The 21,095-nt window shown below is 42.6% G+C and overlaps 1 protein-coding gene across 6 annotated transcripts; it reads left to right on the top strand.

Annotated features, from left to right (window-relative positions):
- Positions 1-5,610: 5,610 nt before the first annotated feature.
- On the top strand, positions 5,611-13,864 carry LOC147356997 (uncharacterized). Of its 6 annotated transcripts, none has more exons than XR_015143702.1 (4): positions 5,611-6,366; positions 8,062-9,601; positions 11,379-11,499; positions 13,367-13,864. XR_015143702.1 is itself a non-coding variant. In XM_086345378.1 (2 exons), exons 1-2 carry the CDS (start codon positions 6,188-6,190, stop codon positions 13,467-13,469), a joined length of 282 nt encoding a protein of 93 aa, XP_086201504.1. In that variant the 5' UTR covers positions 5,611-6,187; the 3' UTR covers positions 13,470-13,864. The 6 variants fall into 6 exon arrangements, 1 of the variants encoding a protein (XP_086201504.1); XR_015143701.1 differs by having other exon boundaries at positions 11,379-11,552; XR_015143705.1 differs by lacking the exon at positions 8,062-9,601.
- The last annotated feature ends 7,231 nt before the right edge of the window (positions 13,865-21,095 follow it).

The following is a 21,095-nucleotide window of genomic DNA, read 5'->3' as shown; positions in this document are numbered from 1 at the left end:
CACAGCAGGATCCTCTATGACCCACCTCCCAAAATATTGGAAATAAAAGCAAAAATAAACAAATGGGACCTAATTAAACTTAAAAGTTTCTGCACAACAAAGGAAACTATAAGGAAGGTGAAAAGACAGCCTTCAGAATGGGAGAAAATAACATCAAGATGCCTTTTAGTTCTTCTTCACTTTCTGCCATAACGGTGGTGCCATCTACATATCTGAGGTTATTGATATTTCTCCCGGCAATCTTGATTCCAGCTTGTGCTTCTTCAAGCCCAGCGTTTCTCATGATGTACTCTGCATAGAAGTTAAATAAACAGGGTGAAAATATACAGCCTTGACGTACTCCTTTTCCTATTTGGAACCAGTCTGTTGTTCCATGTCCAGTTCTAACTGTTGCTTCCTGACCTGCATACAAATTTCTCAAGAGGCAGATCAGGTGGTCTGGCATTCCCATCTCTTTCAGAATTTACCACAGTTTATTGTGATCCACACAGGCAAAGGCTTTGGCATAGTCACTAAAGCAGAAATAGATGTTTTTCTGGAGCTCTCTTTCTTTTTCAATGATCCAGCGCATGTTTTGGCATTTTGATCTCTGGTTCCTCTACCTTTTCTAAAACCAGCTTGAACATCTGGAAGTTCACAGTTCACGTATTGCTGAAGCCTGACTTGGAGAATTTTGAGCATTACTTTACTAGCGTGTGAGATGAGTGTAATTATGCAGTAATTTGAGCATTCTTTGGCATCCTTTATCAGTAATTTTTGCTCTTCTTTTTTCGTATCTTTCTAATTCTTCCTCAGTGTGTTGTGGTTTTCCTTGTCCACCAGGACCTGTCCAGACTAGATGTGTTTACAGGATGGGATTCCTAAAGTGTCACTTTTCTTGCTTGGGAGTTAGCCAACTGATTTCCCTTGGCTACCTTACTCCCCTCCCCACTGTGCCCTTTCAAATGCATAATAGCTGCTTCTTTAGGACAATATACATCAGTTAAAAGTCTCAATCTCTTTGAATAGGTTCTCCTGTTCCCCTGTTGCTGTTTTAAATTGTCTTTCTTTCTGTATTGCAATATGAGCATGTAAATCAAATAAGCATATGTAGAATCAGTGTAGATATTTATTCGCTGTCCTTTGCTTATTTCTAGGGCTCCGGTCAAAGCAACAAGCTCAGCCAACCAACTGGGGCACTTGTACCAGGGAGAAGAGACTTCCTAAAACCTGTTCAGATATATTGCAACATGAGCATATAAAGTCAAAGAAGCATACTTAGAGTCAGTGTAGATATTTACTTGCTTCCCTTTGCTTAACTCTAGGGCTTGGGTCAAAGCAACAAGCTCAGCCAATTGGGTACTTTTATCAGGGGAAAGAGACTTTGTCTCTAAAACCTGTTCAGATATAACCACAGTATAACCTGTTTTCTGCTTCCCATTACTAACAAAAGAACTGCCATCTGTAAATGTATCCATGTCAGAATTGTCTAATTGGGATATTTATTAAATATTCCTGAGCTGTGTAGTTAGAAATTGGTTGGAAACAGTCTCGATCGGGGGTTTCATCTTCCTTTTCAGAAAGTTTAAAAGTGGCAGGATTTAAGTTTCTACAAACTTAGAGCTTAGTTATTGATCCTTCTAACACAATGACTAATATTTAAGAAGCCAGCTGTCTGTTATCCATTAACTTTAGAGTTTAAGATTCCACTCATATTATGAGACGTCAGTACAGTAAGATTTTGCCCATTAGTAAACTTAGAGCTTCAGACACTAACAAAGTAATAATAGCAATTACTCTTAAACAATGTGGCCAGCCCCTGGGGAACTACATCTAATTCTCTACTTAGGTAAGCTAAAGTTTGCTGGTGAGGGCTTTGGGGTTGTGTCATCACTCCCAAGGCCATACCTTTCTTTTTGGTAACATAGATTAAACTCTGGTCCCATGGGCAGGCTTAAAGCAGGAGCCTGCAGGAGAGCAGTTTGAAGAGACTTAAAAGCCATTTGAGTCTCTGGGGACCAAACCAGCCTGTGGGTTTTGGCCTGCTAAGTCTCAGTTATACATTTAGATAAAGGCTGGGCATGTTCCCTATAACCTGGAATCCAAATGAGGCAGTAACTTGTGATACCCAAGAATCCTTTCACTTGTCTCAAGGTCATAGTTAGGGGATGATTTAGTATAAGTTTAATTCTCTTGGGACCTATGGCCCTTCCCTTCTGATATGATTAGGCCCAGATATTAAACAGATTGTTAACAGAGTTGAGCCTTTTCCCTTGATGCCTTATAATCACAGCTGGTGAAAAAGTTTAAGAAATCTTTTGAGGTTTGTGAGCAAGCTTCCTCTGTCTCAGCACAATGCAGAATATCATCTACATATCGTAGCACCACTGCCTTGGGGCTATTAAAGTTTTGTAGGCTTTGTGATAGGCTCTGCCCTAATAAGTGAGGGTGATCACAAAACCCTTGAGGCAAAACTGTTCAGGTTAACTGAGAAGTTTTCTGGGTAGGATCCTCAAAGTCAAATGAAAATTTGCTTTCCTCCAACAATGGTATAGTAAAGAAAGCAGGCTTCAAATCAGTAACTGAAAAATATTTGGCTTGTTCAGGAATTTCAGACAATAAAGTATAAGGATTAGGCACCACAGGGTATAAAGGAACCACAGCCTCATTTATTATTTGTAAGTCTTGAACTAGTCTTCATTTATTATTTGATTTTTTACACCCAAAATAGGACTGTGGCATGGACTGTTAAAGGGAATTAATAGCTTCTGTTCCTTTAAATTTTCAATGATGAGTTTTAAATCTTTCTTAACATTGGGCTTTAGTGGATACTGCTTTTAATGTGGAAATGGGTAAGGGTCTTTAAGCTTAATAATGACAGGAGCAACATTTTGTGCTCAACCCATCTTTTTCCATCAACCCACACTCTAGGATTTACATTTTGTTTAGTTAATGGGAGAGAAAGAGCAGTCTCCACATTCATTAAAACAGAGACCTGGACCTTGCTCAGTATATCCCTCCCCAGAAGGGGTGAGGGAGACTCAGGAACAATCAGAAACTAATGATAAAACAGCACAGAATCCCAGTTGCTGCTTAAAGGATGACTGGGATAATACTATTTGGCTCATCCAGACAGTTCCATTACAGCAGTGGATCAGGAGGAAAGTGGACCGGGGCTTCAGTGAACACAGAGAAAGTTGCCCCAGTGTTGAAAAGAAAATCAACCGATTGCCCACCCCCACTCCCCACAGTTATTAATACTGTGTTCCTCAGGTGTTATTAGGATGGGAGCTTGTGTGGGAACCCCCAGGCATCTTCAGTTCTGATTATCCTGAGAGTTAAACCCCTGAGGTGTATGTCTTTCAGAGCAGTTTCTCCTTGCGTGTGGTACTTTATAGCCTTGACAGGGGGCTGAGGGTGCTCAAACATCTGAGAACAACCTTGTGTGAGATGCTCCTCCTTTTCACAGTAATTGCAAGTCTGTCCCTTTCACCTGGGTTCCTCTGGGCATTTTTCTCTCAGTCTGATTCATAGCAGTTTTCACTGCCATCACTAGGATCTCGGCCTTTGATTCTTTTCTGTTTTTGTTTCTCCTCTTCATATTCTCTACTTTAATAATCTGTCTGAGTCAGCTGCAACAGTTTTTCTAAAGACTGATTCGGTCCAAATGTCTGTTTTTGTAACTTACGGTCAATATCTGGAGGTGACTGTATGAGGAATTTATCTTTTAAGATCTTCTCTCCCTCTGCACTCTCAAGAGAAATATTAGTGAACTTTTGAAGGCCTTCCTGAAGTCTTTCTAGAATCTGCCAGAGACTTACTTCTCTCCTTGTTTTGCCAGCCAACTTAGCATAATTTAGAGGCTTAGTTTGGGCTCTTTTAAGCCATTCAGTAATGCAATTGACAAAGTAGGTCTGCTCTCATCTCTGTTCCTCTTTGTGATAATGTTAGTCTGGCTCTGTTATGGTAACTGCTTGGTCCCTAGTAAGAAGGAGAGCTATTTTGTGCTCCTTCTTTCCTCTTGCCTCACATTCAAGCCATTCATCTCCAAAAGTAGTAGCTTCCCCAAAACGCAAGCTCTTGTGTCAGGAGTCAGCGTCTGTCTGAAGACATACATTGCACCACTCAAAGTAAGCTTATAAAGTAAAGTTAGTCTCGTAAAGGCTTCTGGATCCTCTAGATAGTCTATCAGATCTCTCTTTATTTCTTGTACCTCTGGGTAAAAATTTTATGGATGGGTTATTTTTCCCATTGGGGGCCTCCTGAAGAGGCAGTAACTTGTGTGGCTGTTCCTCAGCTTCTCTAACTACCCTTGCATACATTCCCAGGAATAGATTAGAGAAACCTGTTTTTTCTCATCCTCATCCTGTATCTCATCCTCTGTCTCATCTTTTCTATCTTGTATTTTACCCTTAGTTTTGGTTGTCTGAGCCTTCTTTAATTTGACTGTCTGAATTCCTGTTGAAACCAGTTTAGTCTAAGACTGTATTGGAACTGGGTTTGTTTGAACTTCTCTGGAGACTGAGGCAATGCTTCTTGAAGGTATGCCTTGACCCTCAGCTTCCTCAATTAGTAGCCCCAGATGCAGGGGCAGAGTAAGAGGACAGGAGGAAGCTGAAGGCTTTACACCCAAATCTGTGCCCATAGGACACAAGTCTGGCATATCTTGCAGAAAGAAAAAGACAACACATTTGTCACTTCTACCATTTCCCTTGTTTTCTACAGAACTGGTCTAGTGGTAAAGTTAAGTTCAGTTCAGTGGCTCAGTCATGTCCGACTCTTTGTGACGCCATGGACTGCAGCACACCTAGTTGTTAAACAATATCATAATTAAGAGACCCTTTAAGTGGCCATTGTTTGTCACCCTCCAATGGATATTATGGCCATGCAGGTTTGCAAAAGAAAGTCAGATGTGTCTACTTGAAGCTCTGGGAATCAAACTTACTCCAGTTTTTTAGGACACAATCCAAGGGTTTCGGTTTGGAACTTTGAGTAGCTCCCATCTATAAGAGAAAAAAATGTGACGTTCAGTACCCCCCCCCTTTTTTTTTTCCACCAGAGGTGCCCCTCCCTGCTCTAGATGGGGTGGAGACAGACTTTACACTGAAGCTTTCCTTCCCTGGTTGATCTTAGCCTGTTTCCTTACCGATGCAGGTTTCTTATTTGTTCCCTTCAGCACTTGTTCTACTATCAAGGTGGGGTGGAGATGCACCAGGGGTAGACCTGACGACATCCCAAATTGATTTCCAGTTATTTACCACCAAAACCTTTGTTTGATTTGCTCTTTTCCTCTGATGCCACCTGGGGTGTAACAGAGTAGTTTCCCAGAAAGTTTCGCAAGCTAGGACTACTAGCAGAAGCATCCATCTTCCATGTGCCCATGCACATTCTTGAGTATAGTCCTGACTGGAGTAGAAGCAGTGAGTCATCACCCCATTAGTAAGCCACTGAAGAGCTTTATCTAGTCCAATAGAGCTAGAACTATCAAAGGAAGAATCCCACTGTACTTCCAAACTGGGATTCCTGACCTATGTTCTTAGAAACCTCATGCTCAGCAGCAGCATTTCCATCCATGTTGTTTGGAGGCACATCTATGACAAGGATTCACCTTTGGGACTCTGACCCCATGTGGAAGTAGCTAAGAGAGACACTGCTGAAGCTAGAATTCCACCGAGTTCCCAAACGTGCTTCTAGAGCTAGAGTTCCACTTCATTCCTGTTAGGTAGGTAGAATAGGGAAAAGGAACGGTGGTGGCTAAAAGACAATGAAGGTCAAAGGAAGGTCTGAGGACCAGAGTGAAGACTTCAGGCAGAACAAACAGCACTACTGGCTAAGCCCTACTTGCATATGGCAGGCCCAGGTGGAGGAAAAAACATATAAAAGGAGGAGCCAAAGCGCTTTCTCACGGACTCTCTCCCGCGTGCGTGCGCTCTTCTCTCTCTCTCTCTCTCTCTCTCTCTCTCTCTCTCTCTCTCTCCTGCTATCTTCTAAATGAAATGGCGCTGTAACACTGATTTGCTAGTTTGTCCAAGACCTGAGAGCGGTGATGTGCCAAGGGCTTTAATGTCCGTTGCTCCAAATCTTTGTTGTGACGAGACAAAAACCGAGGAACATACACTTGCGTGACATCTATAGAAGATAGAACATACACTTGCGTGTCATCTATGGTGCCATGACTCGGATATAACCTGGCTGAAACAACCTCTGCATGGAAGAGGCCAAGCACAGCAGGAGCCCAGCTCAGCGAAGCTCCCACGCTAGAAGCAGAAGGCAAATAAACCCAGTGCAGGGGAAGGCCCATAGTGCTGGAAACCGGGACAGTGAAAAACGAACTCAGCAGAAAGCTCACGTGGCCCAGTTTCAGATTCCAGAAGACCTCCAGTTAAGGTAAGAGGTCCTCGCTCCTATGGCTGGAGGGACCTTTACAATCTCTCATTTCTTGTTTCCTCAAACCTCCTGCAAACAGGCGGGTGGCAGGGGCACAATTGAGGGACTCTGGAGAGGCTACTCCTCAGTATGTCCCAAAGGTGCTATCTGCTGAGCCCCAGTAGCTGTTACCCAAGCCGGTGAGGGTTCTTCTGTCCTTTCTCTTCTCTTTGCCAGAGATCAGACCAATGAAACTGTGAGCACTGGTCAGATATTTAGCAAATTTTCCAGCGGGCTATGAAGGGGATTCCGTGGCACGTTTTCCCCACTGCTTTTTCCTCCTGTCCTTCAGCTCTTTCCCAGGACTCAAGCCTGGCCAAAACTAATGAAACTCAGGCTCTGATGTCTCATTGCAAAAATTCATTGAGAGACAAAGCGATAAGAGGTAGATTTTTTAGGATCCAGAGAGAAGCCACCCTTCAGGGTGTGAACCATTGCTGAGGGCAAGGGCTGTGGCCATGGTATTAGGCCTGGCTAGGTTTTGTGAGGGGATGGAATTCATATGCTAATGAGTGAGAGGATCATCCCAGCCATTGGGGAACCACTCACTCCTCCCTCTTTTGACCTTGTGCCTTGGAGCTGTCCTGCCACCTCTGGGTGTGTCTGTTGGCTTATAGATTGGGGATTAAGGTTTACTTGAATTTGACTTGTCATCTTGGACCCAATTGATTTTACTTGGTTTACATTATACCCTTGTGCTATGTCATTCTTTCAAAGGTTGTGCTCTGCCCCCTTCCCTCCTGTTTCATGCTCTTTCCCTGAGCCCCATCCAGGCCCACAAGGCTGCCTCTACAATCTTCTGGAGAGACAGCCAGAAAATAGTTGGCCTTGGGAGGGAAATACTCTATAATATCCAACCCCCTAATCCTACCCAATACTGGTCACACTGGAGATCTTGGGGATGCCCAAACTCCAGTCTGGGGGGTCCCAGGAGGTCATCACGCCTTGACCTGCCTAGAGATTGGTCTTCAAAATGTTGTCACGCCTCAACCTGTTCGGGGATCCTCTAGTCCCAGGGGTCCCAGGAGGTCGTCATGCCTCGACCTGCCCAGGGGACCCAATCCTCTGGAGGCTGTCACGCCTCGACCTGCCCGGGGATTTGATCTCTAGGAGGCTGTCACACCTCAGTCTGCCTGGGGATCTGCACCCTGACCCGGGGACACCTGGCTCTCAGGTTGCAACAGTTCTGGGTAAGATGAAGTATTCCCATCCACGGTGGGCAAACTAGCAATGAGTTACGAATCTCTTAATTCTACCCAGCACTGGTCACACTGGAGATCTTGGGGATGCCCAAACTCCAGTCCGGGGTGTCCCAGGAGGTCATCACACCTTGACCTGCCTAGGGATCGGTCTTCGAAAGGTTGTCACGCCTCAACCTGTTCGGGGATCCTCTAGTCCCAGGGGTCCCAGGAGGTCGTCACGCCTCGACCTGCCCGGGACCCAGTCCTCGGGAGGCCGTCACATCTCGACCTTCCCGGGGATTCGATCTCTAGGAGGCTGTCATGCCTCAGCCTGCCTGGGGATCTGCACCTTGACTCAGGGACGCCTGGCTCTCAGGTTGCAACGGTTCTGGGTAGGATAAGCTTCAGAAAGACTCACCCTTAAGGAAATCGAAAGAGGTATTTTTCTTTTCTCCCTGTCATGACTGTCTTTCAGATGGGAAATAATCAATCCACGTCCCGGCAGATGCCCTTGAAATGTATCCTTGATAACTGGAAGCTGTTCGTCCCTCTAGCTCTAAGGAGAAGTCGTTTGAAATTCTTTTGTGCCACTGCGTGGCCACAGTATCCACTGGGGGACGAGGAACACTAGCATGAGGATGGAACTTTAAATTACAATACCATCCTGCAATTAGAATTATTCTGCAAAAGACAAGGGAAATGGACAGAGATCCCCTATGTCCAAATTTTCTTCCGACTAAGAGATATGAAGGAACTCTGTCTTAAGTATGGGATTGTAGTATGCCCTAAAAGTGAGCCCACTAGGCAAATAATGTTAGGCACAGGCAACCAAGAAAAGGAACCCCCTCATGAAGGCTCACCTGCCACAGCTCCCGAGTTGCCTGGCGCTCCTTCCTCGTACCCAAATGTGCCCCCATATCCGGGAGCACCTCCTCCACAAAAGCCAGCTCGAGTATGTCCCTTAGTTGAAACTGGAGGAGAATTTGGACCAACCCGGGTCCATAAGCCCTTCTCCCTCTTAGAACTAAGGCAAATCAAACAAGGCCTGGGAAGCTATACAGATGAACTGGGCAAATATATAGATACATTCCAACATATTACCTTGGCATTTGACTTGACATGGAAAGACATCATGGTCATATTTAGTCAAACTTTATCTGATCCTAAACATACCAGGGTCTTAAAGGAAGCCCGGAGGTATGCAACAGGGCTCCACATGTCCAGTGATAGATACCCAGTAGAGGAAACTGCAGTCCCCTCCTCCGATCCTAATTGGAATTATAATGACCCTGAGCACATCTGGGAAAGAGATCATTTTCTAATCTGTATGAAGGCAGGACTGAAAGCAGCCCAAGAAAAAGTAATTAGCTATGCCCTGGTCTCAGCAATAACTCAGGAGCCCAATGAGAACCCCATTGCCTTTCTGGAGAGGCTAAAAGAGGTACTCCAAAAGTTTATCAACCTGGACTTAGACTCTTACAAGGGATGGGTGATTTTAAAGGACAAATACCTGTCCCAATGTGCATCAGATATCAGAATTAAGTTACAGCAGCTACAACAGCAGGACCCTGCTGCCTCTTTAGATGAGATGGTCCAGACAGCCACCAATACCTTTTATAACAGAGAACAGGAGAAGGAGGCCAAGGCCCAGAAGAAGGAGAGAAAGAAAGAGACAAGGCATGCCCAGATGCTGGCCACACTCCAGAGAAGCCCTATGGCAAACCCAGAGTCCTTGAGGGACAAGGCATGAGACAGATGCCTGATCTGTAGACAGGCAGGGCATTGGGTCAAAGAGTGTCCAAACCATGACAAGTCTCCTAGAACGGCTTGCCACAAATGCCATCAACTGGGACATTGGGCGGCACTCTGCACTTGGGACCCAAGAGCCTCAAGGTCAAGCGCCAAGCCTACCCTCACGATGGTTCAAGAGGACTGAAGCGGCCCACTCCAGCCAGCCCGGCTGTCACAGATAACCATCATGGGGCTGGAGCCAAGGGTGCAACTGGATGTGGCAGGTAGGTCTGAGAATTTCTTGGTTGACACAGGGGCTACCTACTCTGTCTTGATCTCCTACTCCGGAGCCTTCTCCTCCCAAACCTGTACCATTTTGGGTGCTACAGGAAAAGCAACTAAGCAACTACTAAAAGATTCACCCGAGCACTTCTTTGTTGCTGGGATGGGACAAATATTTTCCCACCAGTTTCTGGTGGTACCTGAGTGTCCTACCCCCTTACTGGGGAGAGATATACTCACTAAACTGGGGACCACCCTTGTGATGGGAAGTTTTTCAACCCCTAGAGCTCTACAGCTCCTGGTTACTACTGAAGAACCCATTACGCCTTCAATAGAGAGGAACCAAAAACTATGGGAAGACAAAATTAACCCCCAGGTGTGGGACTAGGGGATTCCTGGACAAGCCCACCAAGCTGAACCGGTCATCATTGTCCTCCGAGATCCCACTCGGTTTCCTAACCGGAAACAATATCCTCTCAAAAGAGAGGCTCGGGAGGGACTACAGCCTTTAATAAATAAATTCCTTGCTTTTGGGCTATTGGTCCCCACCAGTTCACCATGTAACACCCCAATCCTCTCAGTAAAGAAAAAAGATGGAACCTGGTGAATGGTTCAAGATTTCCGGATTATAAATGAAGCTGTAGTCCCCCTCCATCCCACAGTACCCAATCCCTATGTAATCTTGGGAGAAATCCCACCCAGTGCCAAGTGGTTTACAGTCTTGGATCTCAAAGATGCATTTTTTTTTTTTTTTGCATACCACTGGCTAAAGAATCCCAATACCTTTTTGCCTTTGAGTGGGAAGCCCCATGAGAAAAACACCAACAGATGACTTGGACAGTATTACCTCAGGGGTTCAGAGATAGCCCCCACCTGTTTGGACAGGCCCTGAGCTGGGATCTCCTAGATCTGGACCTGGGACCTAATGGGAAAATATTACAATACGTAGATGAACTACTAATCTGCTGTCCAGATGAGAAAAGTGCCCAACAACATGCAATTCAGGTTCTAAACTTCTTGGCAGAAAGGGGATATAAAGTCTCCCATGCTAAGGCACAGATGGTCGAGACAAAGGTCACTTACCTGGGAGTTCAGATTACACACGGGTCCAGGAGGCTGTCCTCTGATCGGGTACAAGGAATCCTCCAGTTGCCCTCTCCCACGACTCGAAAACATTTGCGAGCTTTCTTGGGGCTAACTGGTTATTGTAGAATCTGGATACCCAATTATGGTCTAATTGCCCAGCCTTTATATGAAAGCTTAAAGGGACGAGATGATTCAATCCCATTGATGTGGGGAACTCCTCAGAAGAAGGCAGAGGCTACACTAAAACAGGCCCTAACTCAGGCACCTGCCTTGAGGTTGCCAGACCCAGAAAAAGCACTCCAACTTTATGTCCATGAAAGAGAGGGAATAGCCTTGGGAGTGTTAACTCAAAGGTTGGGATCTGAGCCCCAGCCTGTAGCTTACTTATCCAAGAGGCTCAATCCAACTTCCAGAGGTTGACCCCCCTGCCTCGAAATCTTGCAGCTATTGCAATCATGATAGAAGATGCTTTAAAACTCTCCTTTGGGGGAAAACTAACTATTTTTACCAGCCACCAAGTAAAACAACTCCTAGATGGGAGAGGCCATTTATGGATGTCTGATCAAAGAATCCTCAGATATCAAGTAATGCTGATGGAAAATCCAGGCCTCACTATATCCCCTTGTGAGGTTCTTAACCCAGCCACCCTTCTACCTACCCCCGAGGGCTCTCTCCCGTTTCACTCTTGTCTAGAAACCTTGGACCACTGGACAAAACCCCGATAGGAATTGTCAGAAGATCCTCTGACCAATCCTGAGGAAATCTGGTACACTGATGGAAGCAGCTTTGTCTTGGATGGAAAAAGAAGAGCCGGGTATGCAGTAGTCTCCAATTTTGAGACCATAGAGGCTAAGCCTCTGCCACCAGGTACTTCAGCCCAATTAGCTGAGCTCATAGCTCTGACTCGAGCTTTAGAGCTGGGAAAAGGAAAAATAGCCATTTATACTGACTCCAAGTATGCCTTTCTGATGCTACATGCACATGCGGCTGTTTGGAAAGAAAGGGGCCACTTGACCACCCGAGGGTCCCCAATCAAATATGGTGATCAGATTCTTTGACTCTTGGAGGCATTCCATCTGCCCACTGCGGTTTCAGTCTCCCACTGTAAAGGACACCAAAAAGGGAACACCGAAGTGGCACGAGGGAACCAAGCAGCTGATCAGGCAGCTCGGAGAGCAGCATTACAGAACCATGACCTAATAGGGATTGCCACCTTAGTTGCACAGACTAATTTGCCAGAAACTCCTTCATATACTGAAGGTGAGATTCTTAAAGCTAAGAGCAAGGGCTTTCAAGAAGATCATATGGGGTGGTTCCAAAAGGAGGGACTCCTTTTTCTCCCTGGGAACCTCCAATGGAAGTTGGTTAACTCCTTACATGCCACTACTCATTTAGGAGAAAAGGCCCTCCAAAGATTACTAAAAAGGTCCTTCAGAGGAACAGGCCTCCAAACAACTATAAGACAGGTGGTCTCCTCTTGTCCCACTTGCCAATTAAACAACCCCCAAGGAGCTCGAAGACCCCAGCTGTCCCAGCCCATCCAACGACGTGGGGCCTACCCAGGAGAGGATTGGCAGATGGACTTCACCCAGATGCCAGTTTCTCAAGGGTATAAATACTTATTAGTTATGATAGATACATTCACAGAATGGATTGAAGGCTTTCCCACCCGGACCGAGAAGGCTGAGGAGGTGGTAAAAAAACTTCTCCATGAAATCATTCCAAGATTTGGTCTGCCCAGGTCATTACAAAGGGACAATGGAACATCATTTACTTCTAAGGTCACCCAAGGAGTCTTGAAAGCATTGGACATTATTATTATCTTCATTGTGCCTGGAGGCCTCATCTTCAGGAAAAGTAGAAAGAGCCAATCAATTCTTAAAATCAGCGATAAAAAAGATAACCCAGGAGACCTCCCTGGGATGGAAGGAGGCTTTACCAATGGCTCTCCTTCGCACTCGCATTGCCCCTAAGGAACAGGTTGGTCTTAGTCCTTATGAGATGCTATATGGGAGACCTTTTGTTTATGTCAATGACCTCTTCCTAGGTTCAGAGGTTCGGACCCTCCAGTCTTATACCATAGCCATTAGGCAATTCCAAAAGGATATATGCTTGTGGGGTATGAACCAGGACTCAAAAGATTCTAAAGAGTCACCACTATATGCTCCAGGAACTCAAGTCCTAATTAAAGTCTGGAAAGATGGGTCCCCAAAGGCTCAACTCCAGCCCACATGGAAGGGCCCCTACCCTGTAATACTTTCTACCCCCCACAGCAGTCAGGGTACCAGGACATGACTCCTGGATTCACTACTCACAAGTCAAGCCATGGAAGAAAACAGAAGAGGACACTCAATACACCTGTGAGCCCCTGGGAGATCTCAGATACCTATTCAGGACTACCAATGAGTGCCATTCTAATGAACACCCCCACAATCTGGTTTCTGGGAATAAGATTTCTCAGGATAACTCTAAAGAGCCAACACTGGCTTGACAGAGACTGTACTCCAAAACAAACAGGAGACAGATCTTCTGATCCCTGAACAAGGAGGGACTTGAGCCATCCTGGCCATGTGAATTTAAAATTGACCAATGTCCCTACTAGTCCTTGTTATGCTATATTGATGATGCCTATGATTATTCCATGTACTGTCAATTGTCTAATCTGTTTTGTCTCCGTCCAGGTCAACCAGCTACAACATGCAGTGCCAGTTCAACAAAGATATAAAACTACAGCTGATCACAGAAAATATCACACACCCTTGGACACCGCTAGAAGGACTCTGAGGATTGAGACTAGCAAGAGGGGAAGGCCCAATACCCCTCGCCGCCCCAGTTCAGCAGGAAGTAGCCAGAAAGACCTCGACGCCCCTATTCCCAAAGAATTGGGCCTCCCATTTCTTGAGGGGGGAATGTTAGGTAGGTAGAATAGGGAAAAGGAGTCCAAAATGGCGGTGGCTAAAAGACAAGGAAGGTCCGAGGACCAGAGTGAAGACTTCAGGCAGAACAAACAGCACTCCTGGCTAAGCCCAATTTGCATAGGGCAGGCCCAGGTGGAAGAAAAAAACATATAAAAGGAGGAGCCAAAGCGCTTTCTCACAGACTCTCTCTCCTGCGTGCGTGCGCTCTTTTCTTTCTCTCTCTCTTGCTATCTTCTAAATAAAATGTAGCTGTAACACTGATTTGCCTAAGAGCTGTAACACAGTTTGTCCAAGACCTGAGAGCGGTGATGCACTGAGGGCTTTAATGCCCATTGCTCCAAATCTTTGTTGTGATGAGACAAAGAACCGAGGAACATACACTCGCATTACATCTATAGAAGATAGAACATACACTCGGCGTGACAATTCCCAAACGTGCTCCATCAAGTCTGGGTTCCCCATGACTACCAAGCTTGGGGTCTAAGTAGAATTACACAGTAATGACTAATGAATCACAAATCCCTTGAAAGTCTATGATCTGCCAGATTAGATTAGTAATTCTAACTCCCCAGGCAGTTAGCAAATGATTAAAGAGACCAGGAAAAGATGACCAAAAAAGGAAAGTTTAGTCCACATGCTTCACCCGTTTCTGGCCACTCTGCTCATAGGGATATTGGGTGTCTCTTGGCATTGGTAGGTCTGTATGAACCCCTGACAAGGCTCCCACTTTTGGGTTGCCTTCAGTCATTAGAAGGCACCGCAAAACATCAAAGCTGGGCTCATCACTAGCTTTGCAGAGAGCGCGTCTCAAACTTGCAACTTTAATTCACATAAACACACCTTACAGTTAGTAGAGTAAAAGGAGAAACATCTGTAGAGTAAAAGAAGAAACCAGCTAGAGCTCTGAGTATCTTTACCTACCTCGTCCTGAAGATCACAGACAAGCCCCCAAGATGATAGCTTCCGGTTAACATTGTCAGATTTGGGAACTGTGAAGTCAAAGATTTAGCTTCAGTATCAGGACCAGGTTTCACTACTCTTGTGTGGTTGAAGTTTTATTACAGTGAAAAGGAACAGAGAAGGGGATGGAGAGTGACCCCTCACTAGTCTTAGCAAGGGAACTGTATACTTTTTCAATTGGCTATTACAGTAAATCAAAAGAATGTCTCAAGGTTTTAATGGTCTTACCAGACCCACTCCCACAATTTGCATTTTAAAATGATGGGATTAGAACTAACAGTACAAAGATTTTACCAGACCCACTCTCACCATATACATTTTAAGATAACAGGATCAATCAGAAGGTTCTCAAGAAGGAGAAAATAGGATCCTTAAGTCATTAAGTAAGATCCATTGTTGTTATATAATCCTTAGTACAAAGTTTAAGGTGAGTTGTTTTGTTGTATAATCATCAGGTCTGGGCTTAAAGAGAAAAAAAAAAGCATTTTATGTGACTAAGACTAGGAAAAAGTTATTTGTCCTTTTCCTCCTCCTTGGAGACCACAGACTTCTTATCAACCTACTTGAGAATTAACTGTCTCAGCTCTTCTTTTCCATTGGTCTGTATGTCTGTCTTTATGTCCAGAACATGTCATTTCAATTACTGTAGCTTTGTAATCAAATCAGAAATTTGATCTCTCTGGCTTCATTCTTCTTTTTCAAGATTGCTTTGATTATTCTGGGTTTTTCATGCTCCCATATAAGCCTTATAGTTTGTTTTCTTTATCTATAAAAAAATACTGTTGGGATTTAATGGAGATAATATTGAATCTATAGATTCCTTTGAATAGTAAGTACATTTACCAGTATTGTTTTCCAGTTCATGAACATGGCTTGTCTTATCATTTATTTATATACTCTTTAATATTTTCTATAAATTTTGAAGTTTTCAGTGTACAAGTATTAGATCTTAAGTTAACTGTATTCCTAAATATTTTATTCTTTTACATCCTACCAAGACCATATCATGGAAAAACAGAAAATCTGAACAAACGAATAACGTGTTGGGGGATTAAATCAATAATCAAAATATCCATCTAAATCATTGATCAGTGTTACAGAAAGTGAAAAAAAAAGTCAGTGCTTTAGGGCCACAGATATTTAATGTAACTATAGATAACTGATATTGGTATTTAAGGAAGCCTGTCCATTACTGGTATTGTTTATAACAAATCAAAGTAAAACAGGCTATCCAACTACTGAGCCTGGAAACCATTCTTACCTATTTAAGTATAAAAATGTAGTTATTGTTTGTTGGCTATTAAAAATATGTGTATCTTTATGAAGGTCCCATAGTTTAAAGTTGCTCCTTCCTCAACAATCTTGTACAGCAATCATTTTTGTCCATTAGTCAAAACAAGAAAATCTGAGCTTAGAAAGCCAGTAATTTCCAAACTTTGCAATTTATAAGGTAGCACATTTTGGATTCATTCCAGAGCCTCCTGACTACCAATCTGGTATTCTTGTCCTCAACATGTACACAACTTTCCTAACAGATTTCAAACACTCTCATGATGTTCCTCCCCAAAGTTTTCCTGATAGATCAGTGAAGTTCATGTTGTAAAACCACAAAGCTGCAAAACTCTCACAGTCTCCTTACCTGTCAGCTTTTCAGAAACATGGATTTGCATTTGGGAAAATAACAAGTTGTAATTCAACAGGGAAATATTGGAATCTAAAAGCCATTTAATGCTCCATACTTCTATCTCTGTGTTGGCATGCAAATACATAAACACACACACACACACACACACACACACACACACATTTATGTATCTGATTTTTTTAAATTTATTTAGTTTTAATTTAAGTATAATTGCTTTATAATATTGCTCTGGTTTCTGCCATACATTAACATGAATTAGCCATAGGTATACATATGTCCTGGAGAAGGCAATGGCACCCCACTCCAGTACTCTTGCCTGGAAAATCCCATGGATGGAGAAGCCTGGTAGGCTGCAGTCCATGGGGTCGCTGAGGGTCAGACATGACTGAGCGACTTCACTTTCACTTTTCACTTTCATACATTGGAGAAGGAAATGGCAACCCACTCCAGTGTTCTTGCCTGGAGAATCCCAGGGACGGGGGAGCCTGGTGGGCTGCTGTCTCTTGGGTCACACAAAGTCGGACACTACTGAAGTGACTTAGCAGCAGCAGCATACATATGTCCCCTCATTCTTGAACCTCCCTCCCACCTTCCACCCTTTCCCACTCCTCTAGGTTGTTACAGAGCCTTGGTTTAAGTTCCCTGAGTCATACAGAAATTTTCCATTAGCTATCTAATTTGCATATGGTACTGCATATGCTTCCATGCTGCTCTCTCCATTCGTCTCATCTGGGCTTCCCTCATAACTCAGTTGGTAAAGAATCTGCCTGCAATTCAGGAGATCCTAGTTCGATGATTGGGTTGGGAAGATCCTCTTGCAAAAGGATAGGCTACATACTCCAGTATTCTTGGGCTCCCCTTGTGGCTCAGCTGGTAAAGAATCCACCTGCAATGTGGGAAACCTGGGTTCAATCCCTAGATTGGGAAGATCCCCTGAAGGGAAAGGCTAACCATTGCAGTCTTCTGGCCTGGATGGGGTCGTAAAGAGTCAGATATGACCGAGCGACCTTCACCTTCACTCTCTCCTTCCTCCCCACCACACATGTCCATAAGTCTGTTCTCTATGTCTGCATCTCCATTGCTTCCCTGCAAATAAGTTCATCAATACCATCGTTTTGATTCCATGTATATGTGTTATATGTGATATTTATTATATATATGATTTTGTATTAATTTTTACAAGAATATATTGGGATAAACAATGTGTTGTATTTTAAATCTGGATTATAATTAATATTAGCCATATACTGTTTATTTTATAGGACTTTGGTGATTGTTGGAATTTGTACTACTACTGATATTATTTTAGTACATCTGCTAGCTACAGTAGTAAATAGTGCATTTGCTCAATTAATTTATGACAAAGGAGCTACGAATATACAGTGGGGAAAGACAGTCCAATAAATGGTGTTGACACAACTGGTCAGCCACATGCCAAAAAAAAAAAAAAAAAACTGAATCACTATCTTACACTACACATAAAAATTAACTCAAAAGAGAGTTTAAACACTTGCATATAATACTTAAAACCACAGAATCTCTCCCCAGTTTTCTCAGTCCATTAAATTCCTCATTAAATAATGTGCATTGACTGACTCTAGAAATAACTATAGCACCAAGGAAAAAACTGCAGCAACTATCGATAGGACAGGACATTTTTCCCCATCAGATATTATGCTTGAGCATATATAAGTGATTAGAAAAATCCAAATTGTCCGTGGAAGCAAAAACTTTGATGAAGGTTCTAAAAAACCCTTTCTTTGAAGAGAGAAACGATAGGAAACATGATTTTATCAAGTACCTAGTTTTTTTTTTAATCTACAGGAAAGATGAGTTCTGTAAAATAAGAGCTAAAATGATTAAATTATAAAGTAAACTTTGAGTTGAAACACCCACTATGATGACTAACCAAAACAACAGAAAATAACAAGTGCTGGTAAGTATTTGGAGAAATAGGAGTGCTTGTGCAATGCTAGTGGGGATGTAAAATGATTTTGTTTGCTGCTATCACATATAGTAGCTTACATGTGTGCTTAGTTGCTCAGTCGAACCTGACTCTCTACAATCCCATGGACTATAGCCTTCCAGGTTCTTCTGTCCATGGGGTTTCCCTGGAAAGAATACTGGAGTGTGTTGCCATTTCCTCCTCCAGGGGATCTCTGAGTGTCCTTACATTAAGACCAGAATTACTATACGACTAGAAATTCCACTCCTAAGCTATATAGCCCAAAGTACTGAAAACAGATACTCAAACAAATAGTTGTACACTGATGTTTATGGCAAGACTACTTGCAGTAGCAAAAAGGTCACTATGGACACAGCCCAAATACCAATGGATAGATGAATAGACAAATTGTAGCATTTTACATACCATGGAATATTACTCAAGCATAAAAGAAATTAAATACTGATACGTGCTAAAGACAAAAATGAAGGTAGAAAACATTACGCTAAGTGAAAGAGTCAAGATGCAAAAAGTCACATATTGCAAGATTTCATTGATACTAAACATCCAGAATATGTTAATACAGTAGAGACAAAGCAGATGTGTGGTTGTCAGGGACTAGGAAGAGGTGTAAATAGAGAATAATTGCTTAATGGGTAAAAAGGTTTATTTTGGGATGATGAAGTGTTTTTGAACTAGTTAAAGCAGTAGTTGTACTGCATTGTGAATAAATTAAATGTCCCTGAATTATTCACTTTGAAATGTTTAATCTGATGTTATGTGAATTTCACATCAACAAAAAGATGAAAATAAAGTTGAGGTAAAAGTAAATTTTGATGAGTCAGGCAAGAATTAATACTCTAGAGGATTGGAGAGAAAAGCTAGTAATTGCCAAGGGGCAATATAATCAAACAAAGAATATTGTAGAGAAAACACACAGGGCAAACACATGCATATTAATTATACAAAGAAATATGTCTGCATATCAGTCTTCCTTCAGACATTTCTTCATTCAACTAAATGTAGGAAAAATCAAAATAATATATTGAGAGTCTTGAAGTGAAGAGTACTAACAAAAGTATATAGCATGAACATTTTATTTATACATGAATGTTGTAGAAATGTTTTTAGTTTTACAAAATTGGATAAAACTACACAAAAGTGGATAAATAATTGATTTTATTTTCATGAATGAAAATATTTGAAAGAACTTAAAAATATGAAGGAAATACTACAGAAAACAGTCTAGAGATTCCTCAAAAAATCAAATAGAACACTATTTTGATCCATCAATTCCAATCCTGAGTATATATCTGAAGAAAACAGAAATAATAATTCAAAAAGATATGTACACCCCAGTGTTCACAGCAGCACTGTTTACAATTGCCAAGATATGGAAGCAATTTAAGTTTCCATCAACAGAGGAGTGGATAAAAAATATGTAATATATACCATATATATTATATTTTATATATATGTCATATATAACTATTACATATAAGGCTTCCCTAGTGGCTCAGTGGTAAAGAATCCACCTGCAATACAGGAGACCAAGGTTCTATCCCTAGGTTGGGAAGATTCCCTGGAGGAGGCCATGGCAACCTGCTCCAGTATTCTTGCCTGGAGAACCCCACGGACAGAGGAACCTGTGGGCAATAGTCCATAGTGTCACAGTCAAACATGACTGAAGTGACTGAGCATGCACACATGCACACATTATATATATTAAGTGCATACAATGGAAGTTACTCTCATAAAAAGAGTTCAAATGTGTGGTTACCAGAGGTGACTGGACTATTGGGGAGAGAGAACTGAATGAAAGTGATCAAAAGGAACAAACTTACTGTTATAAGATAAATAAGGGGTGTAATAGCAATATGATAAATAGAGTTAACACTGCTATCTATCATATATGAGAATTAAGAGAGCAAATCCTGAGATTTTTTATCAAAATAATTGTTTCTATTTCTTTAATTTTATTCCTATCAGAGATGATGGATGTTCACTGAATGTACTGTGGTCATCATTTCCTGATGTATGTAAGTCAAATTACTATGCTGTATACTTTAAACTTGGTCAGGTCTGTGTGTCAATTATATATACATGAAACTGGAAGAAAATGCAAAAAAAAAAAAAAAAATATATATATATATATATATATATATATATATATACACACATACACACATCACCAACTCCCGGAGTTCACTCAGACTCATGTCCATCGAGTCAGTGATGCCATCCAGCCATCTCATCCTCTCGTCCCCTTCTCATCCTACCCGAATCCCTCCCAGCATCAGAGTATGTTCCAATGAGTCAACTCTTCACATGAGGTGGCGAAAGTACAGCGGTTTCAGCTTTAGCATCATTCCTTCCAAAGAAATCTCAGGGCTGATCTCCTTCAGAATGGACTGGTTGGATCTCCTTGTAGTCCAAGGGACTCTCAAGTGTCTTCTCCAACACCACAGTTCAAAAGTATCAATTCTTCAGCGCTCAGCTTTCTTCACAGTCCAACTCTCACATCCATACATGAACACTGGAAAAACCATAGCCTTGACTAGACGGACCTTTGTTGGCAAAGTAATGTCTCTGCTTTTGAATACGCTATCTAGGTTGGTCATAACTTTCCTTCCAAGGAGTAAGCATCTGTTAATTTCATGGCTGCAGTCACCATCTGCAGTGATTTTGGAGCCCCCCAAAATAAAGTCTGACACTGTTTATTGTGTCATCTATTTGCCATGAAGTGATGGGACCAGATGCCATGATCTTCGTCTTCTGAATGTGGAGCTTTAAGCCAACTTTTTCACTCTCCACTTTCACTTTCATCAAGAGGCTTTTGAGTTCTTCCTCACTGTATATCTGAGGTTATTGATATTTCTCCCAGCAATCTTTATTCCAGTTTGTGCTTCTTCAAGCCCAGCGTTTCTCATGATGTACTCTGC

The sequence above is a fragment of the Bos grunniens genome, chromosome 16 (genome assembly GCF_055505025.1).
Source record: "Bos grunniens cultivar Pamir isolate PY7600 chromosome 16, Bosgru_T2T1.0, whole genome shotgun sequence".
Lineage (NCBI taxonomy): Eukaryota > Metazoa > Chordata > Mammalia > Artiodactyla > Bovidae > Bos > Bos grunniens.
This window is presented reverse-complemented; position numbering and strand designations above follow the sequence as displayed.